An 18910-nucleotide genomic window follows, 5' to 3' on the forward strand; every position below is an offset into this window, starting at 1 on the left:
ATAGCTAAAACCTGAAGAATGAATAAAAATTACATGGAGTCCTCATTCTCAAAGTGTAAGTGTGGTGGCCTATTGACTTCTGGGAGATCCTGATACCTTTCAGGGTATCTTCAAGTTCAAACTATTTTTATAAAAGTGACTGGCTATTCTTTGTAATTGTGTTGACATCATAATGATGTTGCAAAAGCAATCTGGATAAAACTGCTGCCTTAGCACAAATCAAAGCAGTGGCACCAAACCAGGCACTTGCAATAAAAAAATAAAAAATAATAATAATGCCAGTTTTACTGAAGAATGCCCTTGATGAAGCAGTAAATGTTAATTTTATTAACACAACTCTTAAGTACAATATGTTGTGAAAAGAGAAGTTGCATAAGAGCAGTGGCCGGTGTAGTGGAGCATACCTATAATCCCAGCGGCCCAGGAGGTTGAGGTAGGAGGATCTCAAGTTCAAAGCCAGCCTCAGCAACTTAGTGAGACCCTATCTTAAAATAAAAACTAAAAAGGGCTGGAGATGGGTTCAGTGGTTAAGTACTCCTGGATGCAATCGCTGTAACTGCCTCCCCCCCAAAAGGGAGTTACAAAGTGGTAAGTGATAGCACTGTATTAATTATTGGTGTTGCAAGCTGAACTAGTAGTGTTATCAGCGTAGGGAAACCGTAAGCTCACAAGTGCTTCTCACTTCTTTCCCTGAAGCCCCACCAGATCTGGCTGCATCATTGAGAGAGTCTTTTCTTGCCTCTCAACAGTGACAGTGGCACTATGGGCTCCGGCCTGATTCTGCTTAAAATTTTCCCATGACTTTGGCATTTTCACTCTGACATCTTCCCTGACGTTGGGGGTTGGCCCAAGCCTGGGTGGTAGAGAAGCCTCGCTACGAGGGTTCTTCCTGTCTCTTTATTTAAGTTCCTCTCCACGGAGGAAACAAAGCCCTCTCCCCACTGGGCTCCTTGTTACAGAGCTCCAGGCCCTTACATAGACATATCTGTGCAAGAAGCAGAGTGGAAGAAAGACAGGTCCAGAGGTAAGAGAGGCTCACTCAACTTCATTTCTTTTCAGGGAGCTGGGAAGGGGAGGTGAATGTGGCGCAGGTGCAGCGGAATGTGCTGGGCTCTCGGTCCTGTGCTCACAACCCAGGATACCTTCTTTTGCATTTCTCTCAGAACTGGTCATAAGCAGTGATGTCCCACTGGAACTGTGAGTTTCAAGAGGCCAGGACTAAGCCATACTGCTTTTTGCCTCTGTACCAGGCATAGCTCAGTGCCCAGAACATAAGAAGGGCACTGAGGTACTCTCCAGAGGGGTATTGACTAGAATCACAAGATCAGAGAGTAAACAGCCGAGAAAGGCAGTGGAAGGCAACTACTCATGGGGCAGTGGAGGAGGTGAAGACGGGAAGACCAAAGAGAAGAAAAGACCTAAGGAGGGGTGAGGGGGCAATGAAAAAGAATAAATAAGTATTAAGGTGTAGAAAACCTATAAATAAGAAATTAAAAGAGGAAAAATGGTAAAGGCAAGAAAAGGGCAATAAGAAGTGGAATCTAGTCTAGAGGCAATTCTAAAATCAATTTTCCCAATAATATAATCACTAAAAATTCACACCAAAAATCATACATGCAGCATTTCATAGGCCACGTGATCTATGTGACCTTTTAAAAATCGTATGTGTTCATATGTATTTTAAAGATTTTGTCCAATTTTGTGCATTTAAGGATTTTTGATCGATATATCTAAAGGTGCTTGTACTTTAGTTGGCTTGGTTAAAAAACCAGGAAAGCTCAAATTGTCAAAAAGTGCATAACTGAGCTCTTAGATATGAAATGCTATAAAAGCGTTAGATCGTATTTTTAGGTAACTATGTCATTACAAAAATTGATTCTAAGATTATTGGTTTTGGAGGCTGATAGAGTTAGAAAAGTATTTGCAGACTGCCCCCACCCCAGGCTTAATGGGGTTCTTCACCCAAGAACCCTCAAGATGAGATGCCCTGCGCCACCCAGCTTGCTACCTCTGCAGCCTCAGGCCTATCCCTTCTGAGATCTCACGGCTTTGAAGCCCTGCTGCCTGCCAGGTGTTCTCTGCCTTCAATTCATAGATTTGTTCTGGGAAAGAGTTCTCCTGGGGTATAGTCTGATCCCTGAAAATAAAAAGGTTCCATTTTTGATAAGTCAAAGATTTTACCCAGCGACTTGGGAGGTTGAGGCAGGAGGATTTGTGAGTTCAAAGTCAGCCCCACTAACTTGGCAAGGCATTTAGCAACTCAGTGAGACCCTGTCTCTAAATAAAATGCAAAAAAATGGGTTGGGGATGTGGCCCCGTGCTTAAGCACCTTTGGGTTCAATCCCTGTTACCAAAAATAAATAAATAAATAATCCACTCTGAGTGGGATTGCTCTTCCTGAATGACCTGCTCTTATAAGACACATGTTTCGGAGTACAAGGCTGGGAAAAGAAAACGATGGTGGAGATCACTGCTCTTTCAAGTTTTGAAGATTTCGTGTGCTGTGTCAGATTCTGTAGGCTGATACAAAATGGCTCCCCTGAAGAGCAGACGAAAGAGCTCCTGAGGACAGGCTCACAGATGTTCAGTCTTTCAGTCTGGTCTACTTCTAAGTAAAACTGCCCCCATCATCTGGTTCTAGGCAGAGCCTCAGAGCAGCCCCATGCCATGTTCCTGGTCATGATGGTGGGGTGACACTGAGGAGAGTTGGGTGGTCAAAGGTCCTGCACATTTTAGACACCCAATAAATGTTTGTGGAATGAAATAACTTTGATGCAGATGGGAAACCGGATACTTGGGTGATGGGAACAGTTAAATGGGTTAGGGTCTAGTTTGCAAGGCTTGAAGATCCAGCGTCTGTTCAGTACCCTTCTTTCGGGGGATAAGGGAAGGAAGGAGGGCACAGCGGCCCCCCCCCTACGTGGGCGTTGAGGCAAAGGAGAGGATGGCGGAGGTTGCAGCCACTGAACCACAGGGGTCCCTCAGAGGGGTCGTATATCTAGGAAGTTTGTAGGAAGCCAGTCAGCAGTCGCAGGGTGCCATGTGGGGCGGGCATTCTGCGGCTGGGCTTGAGTGGGCTGACTGGGGGCAACAGGGGGAAGATAAAAGTGCTTGTGGGACCACAGACTGTCACTGTGGTAGGGCTGTGCCCTCTTCCTCTCCCCAGCCTCCTCCTTATCCCACCCTGGGGGGCAGGGGGTGAGGGTGGCAGGAACCTCAAGCGCCCTGGCGGAACTCAGTGTGTGTTGCCATTTTGTTCACATCCCTGTCCTGGTCCCTCTTTGTCTCTTGTTTGGTCTGCTGCTGTCTGTGTATGTCTTGCCTCCAGAATTTCTTTTTCTTTTTACTTTTTTTTTTTTGTACCAGGGATTGAACCTAGGGGCACTTAACCACTGAGCACATCCCAACCCTTTTTATTTTGAGACAGGGTCTCGCTAAGTTGCTTAGGGCCTCACTAAGTTGCTGAGGCTGGCTTTGAACTTGCAATCTTCCTTCCACAGCCTCAAGAGCTGCTGGTATTATAGGCATGGACCACCATGTCTGGCTCCCTCCCAGAATTTCTTCACTTCTTTGCCTCTGTTCTACCTTTTCTGTAAGACTCTGAGCTTTGCATGTGATGGTAGATTGTATTGAGACAGAAAGACCATCCATAGGCAGCCATAAAATGGGTCTCAGAGAAGGAAAGGAAGAAGAGAGGACTGAGAAACCAAGGCTTCTGATCTCAGCTGATCCTAGCCACGAGGACAGTTTGTTAACAACTACAAAAGTTACTTCCTCTTGTGCCAACAAATCCTCACTCCTACTCTTGTGCTAATTAAGTCTTAGACATCACTTTTCTCTAGACTTTCTGAGAGGACAAAATAGAGTTGATTGGCCCCTTTCTGAATCCTGTTATCCCACAAATCAACTCTAGGGAGAGATCAAACCCAAAAAACCCTTGAGACAACAGACACCCATTGGCACGCCTCCCCTTTAGGAACTCTGCTTTCTTTCTTTCTACTACTCTAATAAATCCTGTTACTTTGTTCTCACCCTAGTGTCGTAGATTTTGTTCTTTGAATTTGTGAAACAAAGAACCCACTCATCCAAGCTCTGTGTACAGTATGAAGAGTGGCTGTTGCTTTAACCAGCTGCTCTGGGTCTCTCTCTTCTTCCCTTCCTCCCTCCTGTCCTCCCAGAGACCTCTGTGTGCTTCTGAGATGATCTGCCCACCTCCCTTTGTCCACTGTGTCCCTTCCACCATGCAGCCATCTCCCTTGCCCACCCACAGACCAAAGCCTGTGAAAAGCTTGCTTTCCTGCAAGAAGCCTTGCCGCCTGTTTACAGTATAGAAGGAACTAGATCTTGGTGGCAGCTGGATGAGAAAGGAGAAAAGGCAGGGAGAACTCCAAGTGAGAAGAGAAGGAGAGCCCAAAGGTTCCTGGCACGAGGCACACACAGGAGTTGAAAGGAGGCATAAGCATGGGGAAATAGAGTATCAGAAATGTACAGGTGTAAGCAGAGGGAGGGAAAGAAAGGAATATATAGAGAGAAACAAAGAGAGAAAGCGGGGGAGGGAGGGAAGGGGGGAGAGAGACAAGAGACCAGGAAGGTGGCGGGGCGGGGAGATACACAACCAGTCAGCCCTCCTAGTCTCTCCCAGAGGTGATGGTACACAGAATGCTACTGTACTGAGGTAAAGTGCCTCTCTGGGGACGCTGAGGATATGAGAATCAAAGGCCAGATCTCTAGGGTGGCAGCGGAAGCCCAAAACACCAAAGTGAACAGCAGCTGGAAACCCACAGCCTCTAGCCTCTTCCACTAAGCTGAACCCTTACTGAGATGGGGCTGTGCAAGGAATTAGAAGAAGAAGGAGGTGGCCTTCTGCACAGACCCTGGAGTTGTGGAGAGGGAAGAGACAAAATGGCTACCATCTAGGGAAGGCTGAGAACACTCCTCTCCTTCCTCAGGCATCTTACCATGGTAAGCTGAATTTGAACCCCAGAGAAGGAAATCTCAAGTGGAGACATTGTCCGTCTTCAACTTCTCCTCACAAGGACACAATCAATCTGGGATGGGGGGCAGTGGAAACAACATTTAAGGCCTACCCTACTCTTCTCACCTCAGACTTCCCCTAAATGCTTCCCACGCCCTGTGTTAACTTGTAAACAACTTCATCCGTGACTAGGTGACTAGTGTGACTGGAGACTAGTCTCCCTCCCTCTTTTCCTGGAAGCCTCTTGCCTGACTGGGTAATTCTTCTTCTGGGCAGATTAAGTAACTGGAAAGGGCTTTTCTTGTCTTCTCCCAAACCTCATTAGGGTGAGCAATCCCCAGCACCTCCTCTGAGTGCTACACCCCTATAAAGAATTATATATTAGTGTCTTAAAGAGAACAGAGTCTCCGGGGGCGGAGTTGTGGCTCAGTGGTAGAGCACCAGCCTAGCACATGGGAGGCACTGGGTTCGATCCTCAGCACCGCATAAAAATAAATAAATAAAATGAAGGTATTGTGTCCAACTACAACTGAAAAAAAATATATTTAAAAAAGAAAACAGAGTCTGGGGATGGGGTTATGAGAAAACAGAGTCTGGGGATGGGGTTATGGCTCAGCAGTAGAGCACTTGGCCTAGTACGTACGAGGCCCTGGGTTTGATCCTCAGCATCACATAAGAATAAATAAATAAAATAAAGGTTTGTGTCCAACTACAACTAAAAAATGAACATTTAGGGACTGGGGATGTGGCTCAAGCGGTAGCGTGCGGGGCGCTGAGTTCAATCCTCAGCACCACATAAAAAGAAAATAAAGATGTTGTGTCCACCGAAAACTTAAAAAAAATATTAAAAAATTCTCTCTCTCTCTCTCTCTCAAAAAAAAATTAATATTAAAAAAAAAAAGAGAAGAAAACAGAGTCTGCTTCAGGTGGTTCAAAGGATTGTAGAAAGGGTTATTTACAGAGATGTGGACAGGGTTAAGGAAAGCAACTAGTGTGTTGAGGCACACAGACACTAGTAACAGAAGCAAGGGTCCTAAAGAGGTAGAAATGCTGTTTCTGGAATCAAACGAGGACTTGAGCTGTGGATAAGGAATCACCTGACCAGAGCTGTGATGGGGCAGAGCAGGAAGAGGTTAGACACAGAGTGATTACCAGAAAACACACACAGAGCAAAGACAGAGCAGACATACCCCAGCCTCTTGTTTGGACCCCTTTGTCTCTTCCTTTTCAGTCATTTCCTATTGTCCAGCCCCAAGTAGTAGCAAGAGCTTTGCATCCTAGCCTGACTCTGTGTTGTGTTTCCCATGACTTTGCCACCTTTGTTGGGAATCCTTTTCTAATCCCAAATGGCAAACAGCTCACTCCCTCCCCCCCACCTTTTTTAAAAAAATATTTTATTTACATTTTAGTTTTCGGCAGAGACAATATCTTTGTTTGTATGTGGTGCTGAGGATCGAACCCAGGCCGCACCCATGCCAGGGGAGTGTGCTACCATGCTACCACTTGAGCCACATCCCCAGCCCCTCTTTTTTTTTTTAAACAAACAAACAAAAACCCATACAGGGTCTGCAAGTGTAGATCAGTGATAGGGCTCTTGCCTAGCATCTGTGGGGCTCTGGGTTCAATCCCCAGCACCACCCAAAATAAATAAATAAGCAAACTATTTTTTCCACCTCAATATGTGGTATGTTGAATTTTTATGCTTTAAAGCTCAGGATGCCTCTGCTTTCAATTCTACGTGGGCCCGATGCATCCAAGCTTTTGGCGAGCAGGCAGGAGACGCAACAAAATCAAAATGAGAAAAAGGCAGCCTGAATGCAAGGCACATCTGGAAACATATTGTATATTTGAAAATTATAACATTGGGGTTAGGGATGAAGCTCAGGGCACTCAGAGCCTTGCTGGCATGTGGGTTTAATCTCCAGGACCATACCAAAAAACAAACAAACAAACAAAATGACATCCGTAGAAGTGATAAAGTTAACAGTTCACAGGTGAAATAAAATTTTATATATAAACATGTGTGTGTGTGTGTGTGTGTGTGTGTAATTTACATGAAGTGAAATTGGCAATTCATGCTTACATTTTTAAAGTCTAAGCAGGCAAGAAATCCAACTGAAAAGAGATTTTCTTTACTTGAGTCCAGTATTTCCTTTCATGAACTATTTGTTAAAAGCCTCAAATAATCAACAGAACAAGAAAACCCATTCATACTACAGACTTTCAAAACTGGATATTTCTTAAGCAAAGAAAAAATTCAAATGTAGTTACTTTCTCTCCAAATTCTCCCAAGAAATCTATTATACTTTTATTAGAAAACTACAACTCTATATAAATGCCCTGATACTTAAGCCTGTATTTTTTAATACAGTACATTTTTTATTAATATAAAACACATAATATATTCATATTTTTATATAATATCCAGGGATACATTAATTTCTGTGTGTTTGTGTGTGTGTGTGTGTGTGTGTGTGTGTGAGTGAGAGAGAGAGAGAGAGAGAGATGTGAGGCTAAGTCAGGCCAGAGAAATTGCCGTTATGCTACTAATATCATCCAATATTAACCAGGGCATTGCATTTGTTTTTTGGCACTAGGGAGTTTTATTCAGCCATTTAGAAAAATGAAGAGCTATTTAACCACTGAGCCACACCCCCAGCTCTTTTTATTTTTTATTTTGAGGTAGGATCTCACTAAGTTGCTTAGGGTCTTGCTAAGTTGCTGAGGCTGGCTTTGAACCCATCAGCCTCCTGTCTCAGCCTTCCAAGCTGCTGGGATTACAGGCGTGCACCACCATGCCTAGCTAGGCATTGCATTTTGTGGCATGTACTAGAGGTATAAGCAAGTCCGGTTTCCTGGGCTGGATTAATGGTCCTGAGGAAGAGCGAGGTCTCTGCATGCCCAGGTCCAATGAATACCTAGTAACTAATGATTATTAACTCCCTTGGTCTCTACCGTTTCTGCAGGTTCAGGTTCCTGATGATTCGGGCCCCTGCCTGATACCTCAGCAAGGCTAAAATGAACCAAGGAGTTGCTTTTTGGCAACTGTTCCTGGTACTGCAACTGGGTAAGTGCTCACACTTGGGGTTTGGGAGGTGGGGAAATGCTAAGATGAAGCATTGCAGTACAGAGGCCTGATCCCTTTCTGTTTCACCCAGCACTGCTCCCAGTGGTCACTCAGGGAAAGGAAATGGTGATGGGCCAAGTGGATGGTTCAGTGGAACTGCCCTGCACAGCTTCCCAGAAGAAGAACATGTTGTTTACCTGGAAACATTCTAACCAGAAGATTCTGGGAAATCAGAACAACTTCTTGACCAAAGGTAGGATTTCCCTGTCCCCCATCCAGGGAGGAAAACAATGGATTGAACACTCCTGTGGTCAGAGGTCTGCACCTAGTAAATTCTGGGACCCCTAAAAAGCTGGAGTTGATAGAAATTCTGTGGCACTGTTTTCTGGAATTTCCCTACTCCGACTGCTGGTGACAACAGACTTTTAGTACTGTGGTATTTTTAATATTTTAATGGTTATTAGAAAAATAATTATCACTTAAAATGCATGGTTTCAATAATATTATTGCTACAGCCAGGCATGGTGGCGCACTTGTAATTCCAGTGACTGGGGAGGCTGAGACAGGAGGATAGCAAGTTCAAAGCCAGCCTCAGCAAAAGCTAGGCGCTAAGCAACTCAGTGAGACCCTGTCTCTAAATAAACTACAAAACAGGGCTGGGGATGTGGCTCAGTGATTGAGTACCCCTGAGTTCAATCCCAGGTACTAAAACAACAACAACAACAACAACTATATATGTATGTGTATATATATATATATATATATATATATATATATATATATCTACAGACTCATGTAGATGATACTTTATTTCCATTGAAAGCAACAGAATAGCCAGGTGCTGTGGCATACTTGCAATCCCAGCAACTCCAGGGCCTGAGGCAGGAGCACTGCAAATTCGAAAATGCCACAGCAATTTAGCAAGCCTCTCAGCAATTTATAGAGATCCTGTCTGTCTTTAAATTAAAAAGTAAATAAATAAATAAAGAAGGCTGGGATGTAACTCAGTGGGAGAGCGCCCCTGAGTTCAATCCTTAGTATCAAAAAAAAAAAAAAAAAGGTAACTGAATGATTTTTTTCCTTGCTTTTAAAGTAAGTAACATCTCCAGACTAAAGACTCCAATATTTCTTAGAACCATTTTGTAAAATTTTTTTCACATATATTTTATTCTCATTGTCTTTATAACTCTGTGGGTTTTTTTCTGTTTTGTTTTCTTTTTTTGTCTGTTTGTTTGTTTTGGATGCTGTTGGGGTTGAACCCATACTAAGCAAGTAGCTCTATCACTGAGCTATATCCCCAGCCAGCGATTTTTTTTTTTTTTTTTTTTTTTGTAGATAGGGATTTACCAGTCTGGCCTCAAACTTGTGATCTTCCTGCCTTAGCCTCCAGAATGGCTGGGGATTGTAGGCATGCTCTGGCTGCTACTGTTGCTGCTGCTTCTTCTTCTTCTTCTTCTCTTTTCTTTCTTTCTTTTGTTTTTTGTTTTCTGTTTGTTTGTTTGTTTTGTACTGGGGAATGAACACAGGGGTGTTTTACCACTGAGCTACCCCTAGATCATTTTATTTTTAATTTGTAGACAGGGTCTTCCAAAGTGCCCAGGTTGACCTCTAACTTGCAATCCTCCTGCCTCAGCCTCCCAAGTAGCTGGGATACAGGCTTGTGCCAACTTTTCACCTAGTCCAGCAGCTTTTGTGTTTTTGTTTGTTTGTTTTACTGTTGCTTCCTTTTATGGCAGGTAACACTGGCTTTCTGTTCATGTTAATGTTATAGTTTCCTTTTTAAATGAATTTATTTAATTAAAAAAATTAAATGTGGCCCGGTTTATGGCTCAATGGTAGAGTGCTTGCCTAGCACATGTGAGGCACTGGGTTCGAACCAGTACCACATAAAAACTAAATAAACAACTAAAAACATCCACAACTAAAAATTTTTTAAAAAATTAAAGATGTTACATAAATTGGATAGGTAGATTTGGCTAAAATTGTATATGAGGTCTGTGAATGGATGAAGTTTAGGAAATATGACTCCAAGTGTCGGTTTTACTGGTGAGGAAGCTAGGGTCAGGGCAGAAATCCTTGCTTTTGTGCCCACATAGAGTCGAGTTTGAACTAAATGAACTCTGGTCTTTTGACTTTCAGGCCTAGGGTCTCTTAGAGAAAGTTGTTTCAGAGCACTCAAAATTTTCTTTTCTTTCATTTTAAAAAGTATATCTGATAGCCAGGTGCAGTAGTGCATGCCTGTAATTCCAGTGGCTTTCGAGGCTGAGGCAGGAAGATTGCAAGTTCAAAGCCAGCCTCAGCAAAAGCGAGGCGCTAAGCAACTTAGTGACACCCTGTCTCTAAATAAAATACAAAATCCGGCTGGGGATGGGGCTCAGTGGTTGAGTTCAATCCCCAGTACCAAAAAAAAAAAAAAGTATATCTTTTGAAGATGGTTTTATATTCATATGTGTGGATGACACATACACATACACGTATATATATGTACATACATACACACACATATATATACACATATGTAAATAGTTTTACTTCATTTCTTTTAAGTAATTGCATAATCCTTTGCATAACTACAGCATGATTTCTTTGACTAATCTTGTATTGTTGGACATTTAAGCTATTTTCAATTTGTTATCATAAACAATTCTATAGTGAATTACCTTATGTCTTTGAACACACCACACATGTAAATGTCTTTATATGATTCTCTTGCCTCAGCCTTCTGAGTGGCTGGAACTAGAAGCACATACTACCAAGCTTAGCTTTATCAAACTAATTTTTTTTTTGGTAGTGGGTATTGAACCCAGAGGCACTTTACTACTGATCCACATCAGCTCTTTTCATTTTTTGAGACAGGGTCTCATTAAGTTGCTTAGGGCCTTGCTAAGTTACTGAGGCTAGCTTTAAACTTGTGACTCTCCTGCCTCAGTCTCCTAAGTTGATGTGATGACAGGCATGTACCAGCATACCCAGTTTATTAGACTAATTTTTTAAAGTAATCTGGCATCAGGTATGGTGGCTCGTTCCTGTAATCCCAGCAACTTGGGAGGCTAAGGCAGGAGGCTCACAAGTTCTAGGTCAGCCTCAGTAACCTAGTGAGACCCTGAAGCAACTCAGCAAGACCTTGTCTCAAAATAAAATAGTAACAATAATAATAAACTAAAAAGATTGTAGCCCAATGACAAAGCTCCTCTGGATTCAGTCCCCAGTGTCAATAAATAAACAAATATTATCTGGCAATGTTTTATAAATAAAAAATAAAATCTAAAATCCTTTACCTAATAACAGCTATTCTGGAAAATATGTTTAACAGAAATAAAATTGTGAATAGTTATTGATATCTGTGCAAGGATTATAAAATTACAAGAATTATTTGTAATACCAAAACAATAGAATTCAACATGAACATCCATTAATGAGGGAAGAGTTAAATTATAGTACAATTGTGAGTAATTCAAGAAAAGGAGGGCTTGTGGGAAAAGGGAGTAAACATATATCTTAAGTCTACTAGGGAAACCATATTGAAACATCATAGACTGGTGGTTTAAGCAACAGAAATTTATTTATCACAGTTCTGGAAGCTGGAAGTCTGATTTCATGGGCAGGTTCTGGTGAAGGCTTTCTTTCTGGCTTGTGGACAGCCGTCTTCTTCCTGTGTCCTCACATGGCACAGAGAAAAAGAAAGTAAGATCTCTGTGGGTTGATATAAAGACCCTCATCCAATCATGAATGCACTTTCCCCATAATCTCATCTAACATTAAACACCTCCCGAAGGCCCCATCTCAAAATACCATACCATCATGTTGGGGGTTTGAACTCATGCAAAATGCACTCATTTAATCTTGACAGCCCCCAAAGTCTTAACTTCTTCCAGCATCAACTCTGAAGCCTAAAATCCAAAGTCTTATCTGAATATCCTCCAATTAGCCAGGCTCAGTGATGCACACCTGTAATCCTGGAGACTTGGGAGGCTGAGGCAGGAGGATCACAAGTTCAAGACCCTATCTCAAAATAAAAATATAAAAGGACTGGGGATGTAGCTCAGTGGTAGAGCACTCCTGGATTCAATCCCCAGTGCTATAAAAAAATAATAAATAGACTAATAAAAATATCATCCAATCAGATAAGGGTGATATATAATTCATTGAGGTATATTTGATCCCCAGGAAAAATTCCTCTCCAGCTGTGTGTGAAATCTGACAAGTTATGTGTTTCCAAAATACAGTGTGGCCAGGCATAAGGCAGATTTTTTCATTCCAAAAGGGAAAAATCAAAAAGGGGGAAGAAATGACAGGGTCTTTCTAAGTTGCCCAAGATAGCCTCAAATTTGAGCTCCTCCTGCTTCAGCTTCTCAAATTGCAGGGATTACAGGCAAACTTTTCCTCTTCTTGAAAAATGGCTCACACTCATATCTGAATAACTCTATTGTCTGTCCTGTCAAATGCAAGGAGTCCATTCTTCATTGCCTCCCACCTCTGACCTCTTCAATTCAAACAAGTAGTGTTTCTGCTCCTATAAGCCTGTAGGTTCTTTGTTGAGTGATAGTATACCCAACTTTTGGTGTTCTCTTGGAAACACGTTTTCTCATTTTTGCAATATGAATAGGCTGAGAATTTCCCAAATCTTCAAATTCTGGTTCCCTTTTGCTTAGAAATCTCTCAGCTTTAATCCCCAGAACCAGAAAGACAAACAAACAACCCCCCCACCTGCCCACCCACCGAAAACAACTCCTCAGCTAAATATCCAATTTCTTTTTTTCTTCTTCGTTTCCTTCTTTCTTTCTTTCTTTGGAACTAGGGATGGAACCCAAGGGCTTTTATAACTGAGCCACATCCCAAGCCCTTTTTCTTTCTGATTTAGAGACAAGGTCTCACTAGGTTGCTTACAGCCTCACTAAATTGCTGAGGCTGGCTTAGAACTTGGGATCCTCCTCCTCCAGCCTCCCTAGCTGCTGGGGTTTCAGGCGCATGTCACCATGCCTGGCTAAATACCCAATTTCAATGCTTGCAAATTCTACCTCTGCAAAACACTACACAATTAAGTCAAGTTCTTTGTCACTCTATAGTAAGGATCCAATTTCCAGTAATATGTTCCTCGTTTCCATTTAGTCCTGGAAACAGCAGTAGATACAGACAAAAATATGCCTCAACAATCGCCAGCTCTCTCTAGCTAGAGACTAGGAAAGAGCAACCGAGCAAGACTTTTAAATGAAAACTGCTTTACTCCAGCCAAACACCAGAGGAAAAAATGGTGGCCCTATCTCCACCCATGCAGCATGGGCTGAGTGGGGAGCCTAAATCTGACCCTCCTGAGAGTGCAGTAAGTTGTCTCAACAATTTCACTGGGATGGTGTCAGAGAAGGCAAAGTAGAGAGCTGGGATGTTCATCCCCACCAATCAGCAACAAGGCTGTTCACACTCTGCAACATTAGTGGAGAATAAGCAGTAAAAAGCCACCCTTCCTGCAGGGCTGGTGTCAGAGGAGGTCTGGTGGAGAGTCAAGACTTTTCTCATCACTCAGCAAGGACAAGGCCACTCCACTGCACAATCTATGGAGGCCATATGGAGAACTGGAATCCCCACTCTCTCCAACTGTAGTGAGAAACATCTTCAAGTGGCAATGAAAGATGAGAGGGAACCGAGATTTCTACCTCCATTTGGCACTACTAAGGCAGCCCCCTCCTTCCTTTACAAAGCAACATCAAAGAAAGCCAGTTAAAGCAGAAGGTTTAATACAATTCAAAATTTCATAACATAATACTCCAATATCTAGTTTTCAATAAAAAATTACTCACTACAAAAAAAAAGCCACAATGAAATGCTGAAATGGAAGTTAGAATTGTCTGACAAAGATTTTAAGGCAGCCACGGTAAAAATCCATATGTAAGCAATAACAAACATGCTTTAAATGAATGAAAACACCTTAAGAAAACTCAGCAAAGAGAAGAATTAAATGGAAATTTTAGAATGGAAAAATTTAATAGTTAAGATACAAAGATGAGTGAATGGACTCAACAGCAAAATGGAAAGGGCAGAGGAAAAAAAATAAGTGAACTACCAGAGAGAAAAATAAAAAGTACACAATGTGAACAACATAGAGGAAATAGATTAGGAAAAAAAAAAACTTTTAACAAAGCCATAGCAACCTGTAGGACTATATTAAAAGATTTGTGTCAATGAAGACCAAGGAAAGAAAAAGGAAAATTGTGTTGAAAAAACTACTTGAAAAAATAATCACTGAAAACTCCCCAAATTTGGCAAAGGATATTAACCTAGATTCAAATGCAAGTAGCTGAGCAAACAACCTCAAACAGAATAAACCCACATTAAGAAATCTACATCAAGACACATCATAATTAACTGGGTACAGTGGAGTGCAACTCAGGAGGCTGAAGTAGGAGGATTGCATGTTCCAGGCCAGCCTCTGCAACTTAGTAAGACCTGGTCTCAAAAAAAAAAAAAAAAAAATTAAATTTCTGGCAATGTAGCTCAATTGTAGAGCACATCTAAGTTCAATCCTCATTACTGCAATAAACTAAATAAATACATACATAAATAAAAATAAAAAATCTGTATACTATTAATCCTATACCAGAAGAAATGCATTTTGGGAATGAATGAGAAATGAAGACATTCTCAGATGAATTTGTTGCAAGCAGAACTGCTCTGAAAAAAATGGCTCAAGGAAAGGAACTAAGAACAAATCTTAGCATATCAAGAAGGAAAGAACCAATAAACAATATATGACTAAATACAATAGGCTTTCTCCTTCCTCTTGATCTCTCTCTCTCTTTTTTTTTTCTTTGCAGGGTTTGGGATTGAATTCAGAGTCTGGCAACTGCTAAGCATGTGCTTTTATACTGAGCCATAACACCAACTTCTTTCCATTATGAAGTTGAAAGCAAAAGTTTTGCCACTATTTGAGTAATTCTAGATGTGTGTGGGGAAAATATTTAAAGCAATTATATTATAAATGGGGACGGCAAAGGGACATAAAAGGAGGTATGGTAACATGACACCAGTAGACTACAACTGTATACATATATATGTAATACCTAGAGCAATCACAGGAAGTAAACAGAGCTACACTCAAAAACTTTATAGAAAAATCAAAATGTATTCTAAAACACTCCTTAAAATGTTTATATCCCAAAGTATAGACTAAATATATGAAACCATACTGATATAACTGATTGAATAAATAAACGGACAAGAGAGAAATCTCTCTTGTAGAAGAATTCCAAATAATTTGTATTGATTATCTGTCCTCAAGGAGGTAGGATAGGACATAAGGGCTAACGAGGGCTAATGTATAAGTTCTTACTCCCAAAGAGTTTGATATGGAGAAGAAGGGTGGGGGCAAGAATAACTTTGCTTAGCCTTCTGAGTGTCAGGCCTGTGCCACTGCTCAGGGGAAACTGGGTATGGGGTATATGAGAACTCTGTACCATTTTTACAATTCTTCTGTAAACCTAAAATGGTTCTAAAACACACTTGGTTACAAAATGATGTTCAAGTAACCCTTAGGAAGGCAGGAAAAAGAAAACAGAAAAACCAGAAAGCAAAAATAAAATAGCAGACTTAAGCCCTAATCTCTCAATAATTATGTTAAATACATGTGATCTACATACACTTATTAAAAGACAGAGGTTGATAGAGTGGATTAAAAAACATAACCCAACAATATACAGTCTATTAGAAACTGACTTCAAATATAATAACATAAGCAGGTCAAGCAAGTAAATCAAAGGGAAGAAGGAGTAGATATATTAATATTAGATGAAGTCAACTCCAGAACAAATAAAACTAGTGGAGACAGAGAACTACACTGTATCATTATATAATGATGAAAAGGTCAATCTACCAAGAATCCCAGGGGACATAGCAATGATTGGTTGTTGGGGTTTTTGTTTTGTTTTGGTTTTGCCCTTGCACCTGACCAGTAATCCTCAATGTGTATGCACCAAATAACAAAGCAGCAAAAAATGAAAAAAAAAAAGTAGGGAGAACTAAAAGGAAAAATTGGACAAATACATCTCTTCACTCCAAACAATTGATTAAAGAACTACACAGAAAATCAGCAAAGACATAAGAGATTCAATAGTACCACGCTGCCATTTATAGAACACTCTGCCCAACAGCAGCAGAATATACATGCTTTTCAAATGTCTACAGAACGTGTACCAAGGTAGTCCATATCTTCAGCCATAAAACAAACCTCAGGAATGTTTTTTGTTTTTTGTTTTTAAGTGAAATTATACAGAATGTGTTCTCTGCTCACACAGAATCCAACAGACATCAGTCTTGATAACAGAAAGATAAGTCTGTTAAGAAAGGAAAGTCTCCAAACACTTGGAAATATAGCAGTAATACTCATGCAAGGGTTTCCATACTAAAAACTACACACTAGAGATGAAAGAAGTCAGAGAAGATCTAAATAAATGCTCATGGATTGGAAGAGTCAACACAGAGAAGATTTTCCCCAAATTGATATGAATTTAACACAATTACTACCAAAATTCCAGCAAGTTTTTTTTTTTTCTGTAGATATAGACAAGCGTATTCTTTTTTAAAAATATGTTTCTAGGGGTTGTGGTTGTGGCTCAGTGGTAGAGCACTTGTCTAGCACATTCGAGGCACTGAGTTCAATTCTCAGCACCATATAAAAATAAATAAATAAAATAAAGGTATTGTGTTCAACTACAACTAAAAAATTAACATAAAATATATTTTAGTTGTTGATAGACTTTTAATTAATTAATTTAATTATTTATATGTGGTGCTGAGAATCAAACCCAGTGCCTCACACATGCCAGCAAGTGCTCTACCACTGAACCACAACCAGAACCCCCTAGACAAGGTTATTCTAAAATGTATATGGAAAAATCAATGGAACTAGAACAACTGAAAAAAAATTTTTTTCAAAAAAAGAAGCAGAGGGCTGAGGATGTGGCTCAAGCGATAGCGCGCTCGCCTGGCATGCGTGCGGCCTGGGTTCAATCCCCATCACCACATACAAACAAAGATGTTGTGTCCGCCAAAAACTGAAAAATAAATAAATATTTTAAAAAAAAGCAGAAAGTAGGAGAAATCAGTCAATCTTAAGACTTATTATATACCCAGAATAATCAAGACTGTGGTATTGACAGAGGGATAAACAAATGATAACTGGAACAAAATAGAGAAACAGATCCATATAAATATGTTCAACTGATTTCTTTTTACAAAGGTGCAAATGTAATTCAATGGGGGAAAGACAGCCTTTTCAATAAATGGTTGCTGGAGCAATTGGACATCCATAGGTTAAAAAAAAACATAATCAACAACAAACCTAAGTTTTCTGCCTTATTCAAAAATCAACTTGGGCTGGGGTTGTGGCTCAATGGTAGAGTGCTTGCCTAGCTTGCGTGAGGCACTAGGTACGATCCTCAGCACCATGTGAAAATATAATAAAAGTATTGTGTCCACCTACAACTAAAAAATAAATATTAAAAAAACATGGGCTGGGGATGTGGCTCAAGCGGTAGCGCGCTCGCCTGGCATGCGTGCGGCCCGGGTTCGATCCTCAGCACCACATACAAAGATGTTGTGTCCGCCGAAAAACTAAAAAAAATAAATATTAAAATTCTCTTAAAAAAAATTAAAAAAAAAAAAAAAAACATAACATAAGGGGCTGGAGTTGTGGCTCAATAGTGGAGCACTTGCCTCATATGTGTAAGGCACTGGGTTCAATCCTCAGCACCAAATAAAAATAAAGGTATTGTGTCCATCTACAACTAAAAATATAAAAAAAAATTAACTCAAAATGTATTATGACTTTAAATGTAAAATATAAAATTATAACACATAGAATATCTTCAGGATCTAGTATAGGCAAAAAATTCTTAGATTGACATCAAAAGCACAACTCATGGGCTGGGGTTGTAGCTCAGTGCAAAGCGCTTCCCTACCATGTGTGAGGCCCTGGGTTCGATCCTCAGCACCACATAAAAGTTAACAAATAAAATAAAGGCATTCTGTCCATCTACAACTATAAATTTTTTTTTTTAGAAAGCACAACTCATAAAAGGAAAAATTGACAAATTAGTCTTCATCAAAATTTTAAAAATTTGCTCTGCAAAAATTAAAGACAAGTTACAGGAAAAGAAAAAGAAAATATATTGATAAACCATGTATCTAATAAAGGAATGGTATCGAAAATATATTAAAAAAACTAAAAAATCAACATGAAAACCCTAATCAATCCAATTAGAATATGGGTAAAATACAGGGCTGGGGTTGTGGCTCAGCAGTAGAGTGCTTGCCTAGCATGTGTGAGGCCCTGGGTTCAATCCTCAGCACCACATTAAAAAATAAATAAATAAATAAAGGTATTGGGTCAAACTACAACTAAAAACATAAATATTAAAAAAAAGAATATGGGTAAAATACATGAACAGATATATCACCAAAAAAGATATACTTGGCTTATATAAAAATAGACATATAAGCAGTTATTCAACATCATTAGTCATTAGGGAAATGCAAATTAAAATCACAATGAGATATCATTACACCTATCAAAATAGCTAAAGTAAAAAATAGCTTTTTTTGGAAGCTATTGGAAGGTGTAGCTCAGTGGTAAAGCACTTTGCCTAGCATGGATGAGGCCCTGGGTTTGATCCCCAGCACTTCAGGGGGAGAAAAAAAAAAGTGTCAATACCAAATGCTGGTGAGGTTGTAGGATAACTGTAGGTTGTAGCCACTCTGAAAAAATACTTGAATAGTTTTTTCAAAAAATTAAACTTGCAATAACCCAGCCATTGAACTCCTAGGTATTATTCCAAATCAATGAGGACCTATTAACACAAGAATCTATAATAGCCACA

General features: G+C 40.3%; 1 protein-coding gene across 4 annotated transcripts in view; it reads left to right on the forward strand.

The window, feature by feature from the left end:
• Positions 1 to 881: 881 nt before the first annotated feature.
• Cd4 (CD4 molecule) overlaps positions 882 to 18910 on the forward strand; it is a 32176-nt gene continuing 14147 nt past the window's right edge. For all 4 annotated transcript variants that reach the window (XM_046424179.2, XM_046424180.2, XM_046424181.2 and 1 more), the window contains exons 1-3: positions 882 to 1024; positions 7942 to 8042; positions 8134 to 8295. In XM_046424179.2, the coding sequence (XP_046280135.1) occupies positions 7994 to 8042; positions 8134 to 8295 (211 nt within the window). In that variant the 5' untranslated portion in view covers positions 882 to 1024; positions 7942 to 7993. The remainder of the gene's footprint in view (positions 1025 to 7941; positions 8043 to 8133; positions 8296 to 18910) is intronic.

The sequence above is a fragment of the Marmota monax genome, unplaced genomic scaffold (genome assembly GCF_021218885.2).
Source record: "Marmota monax isolate L192 unplaced genomic scaffold, Marmota_monax_Labrador192_F-V1.1 WCK01_AAM20220418_F8-fsc00186, whole genome shotgun sequence".
NCBI lineage: Eukaryota > Metazoa > Chordata > Mammalia > Rodentia > Sciuridae > Marmota > Marmota monax.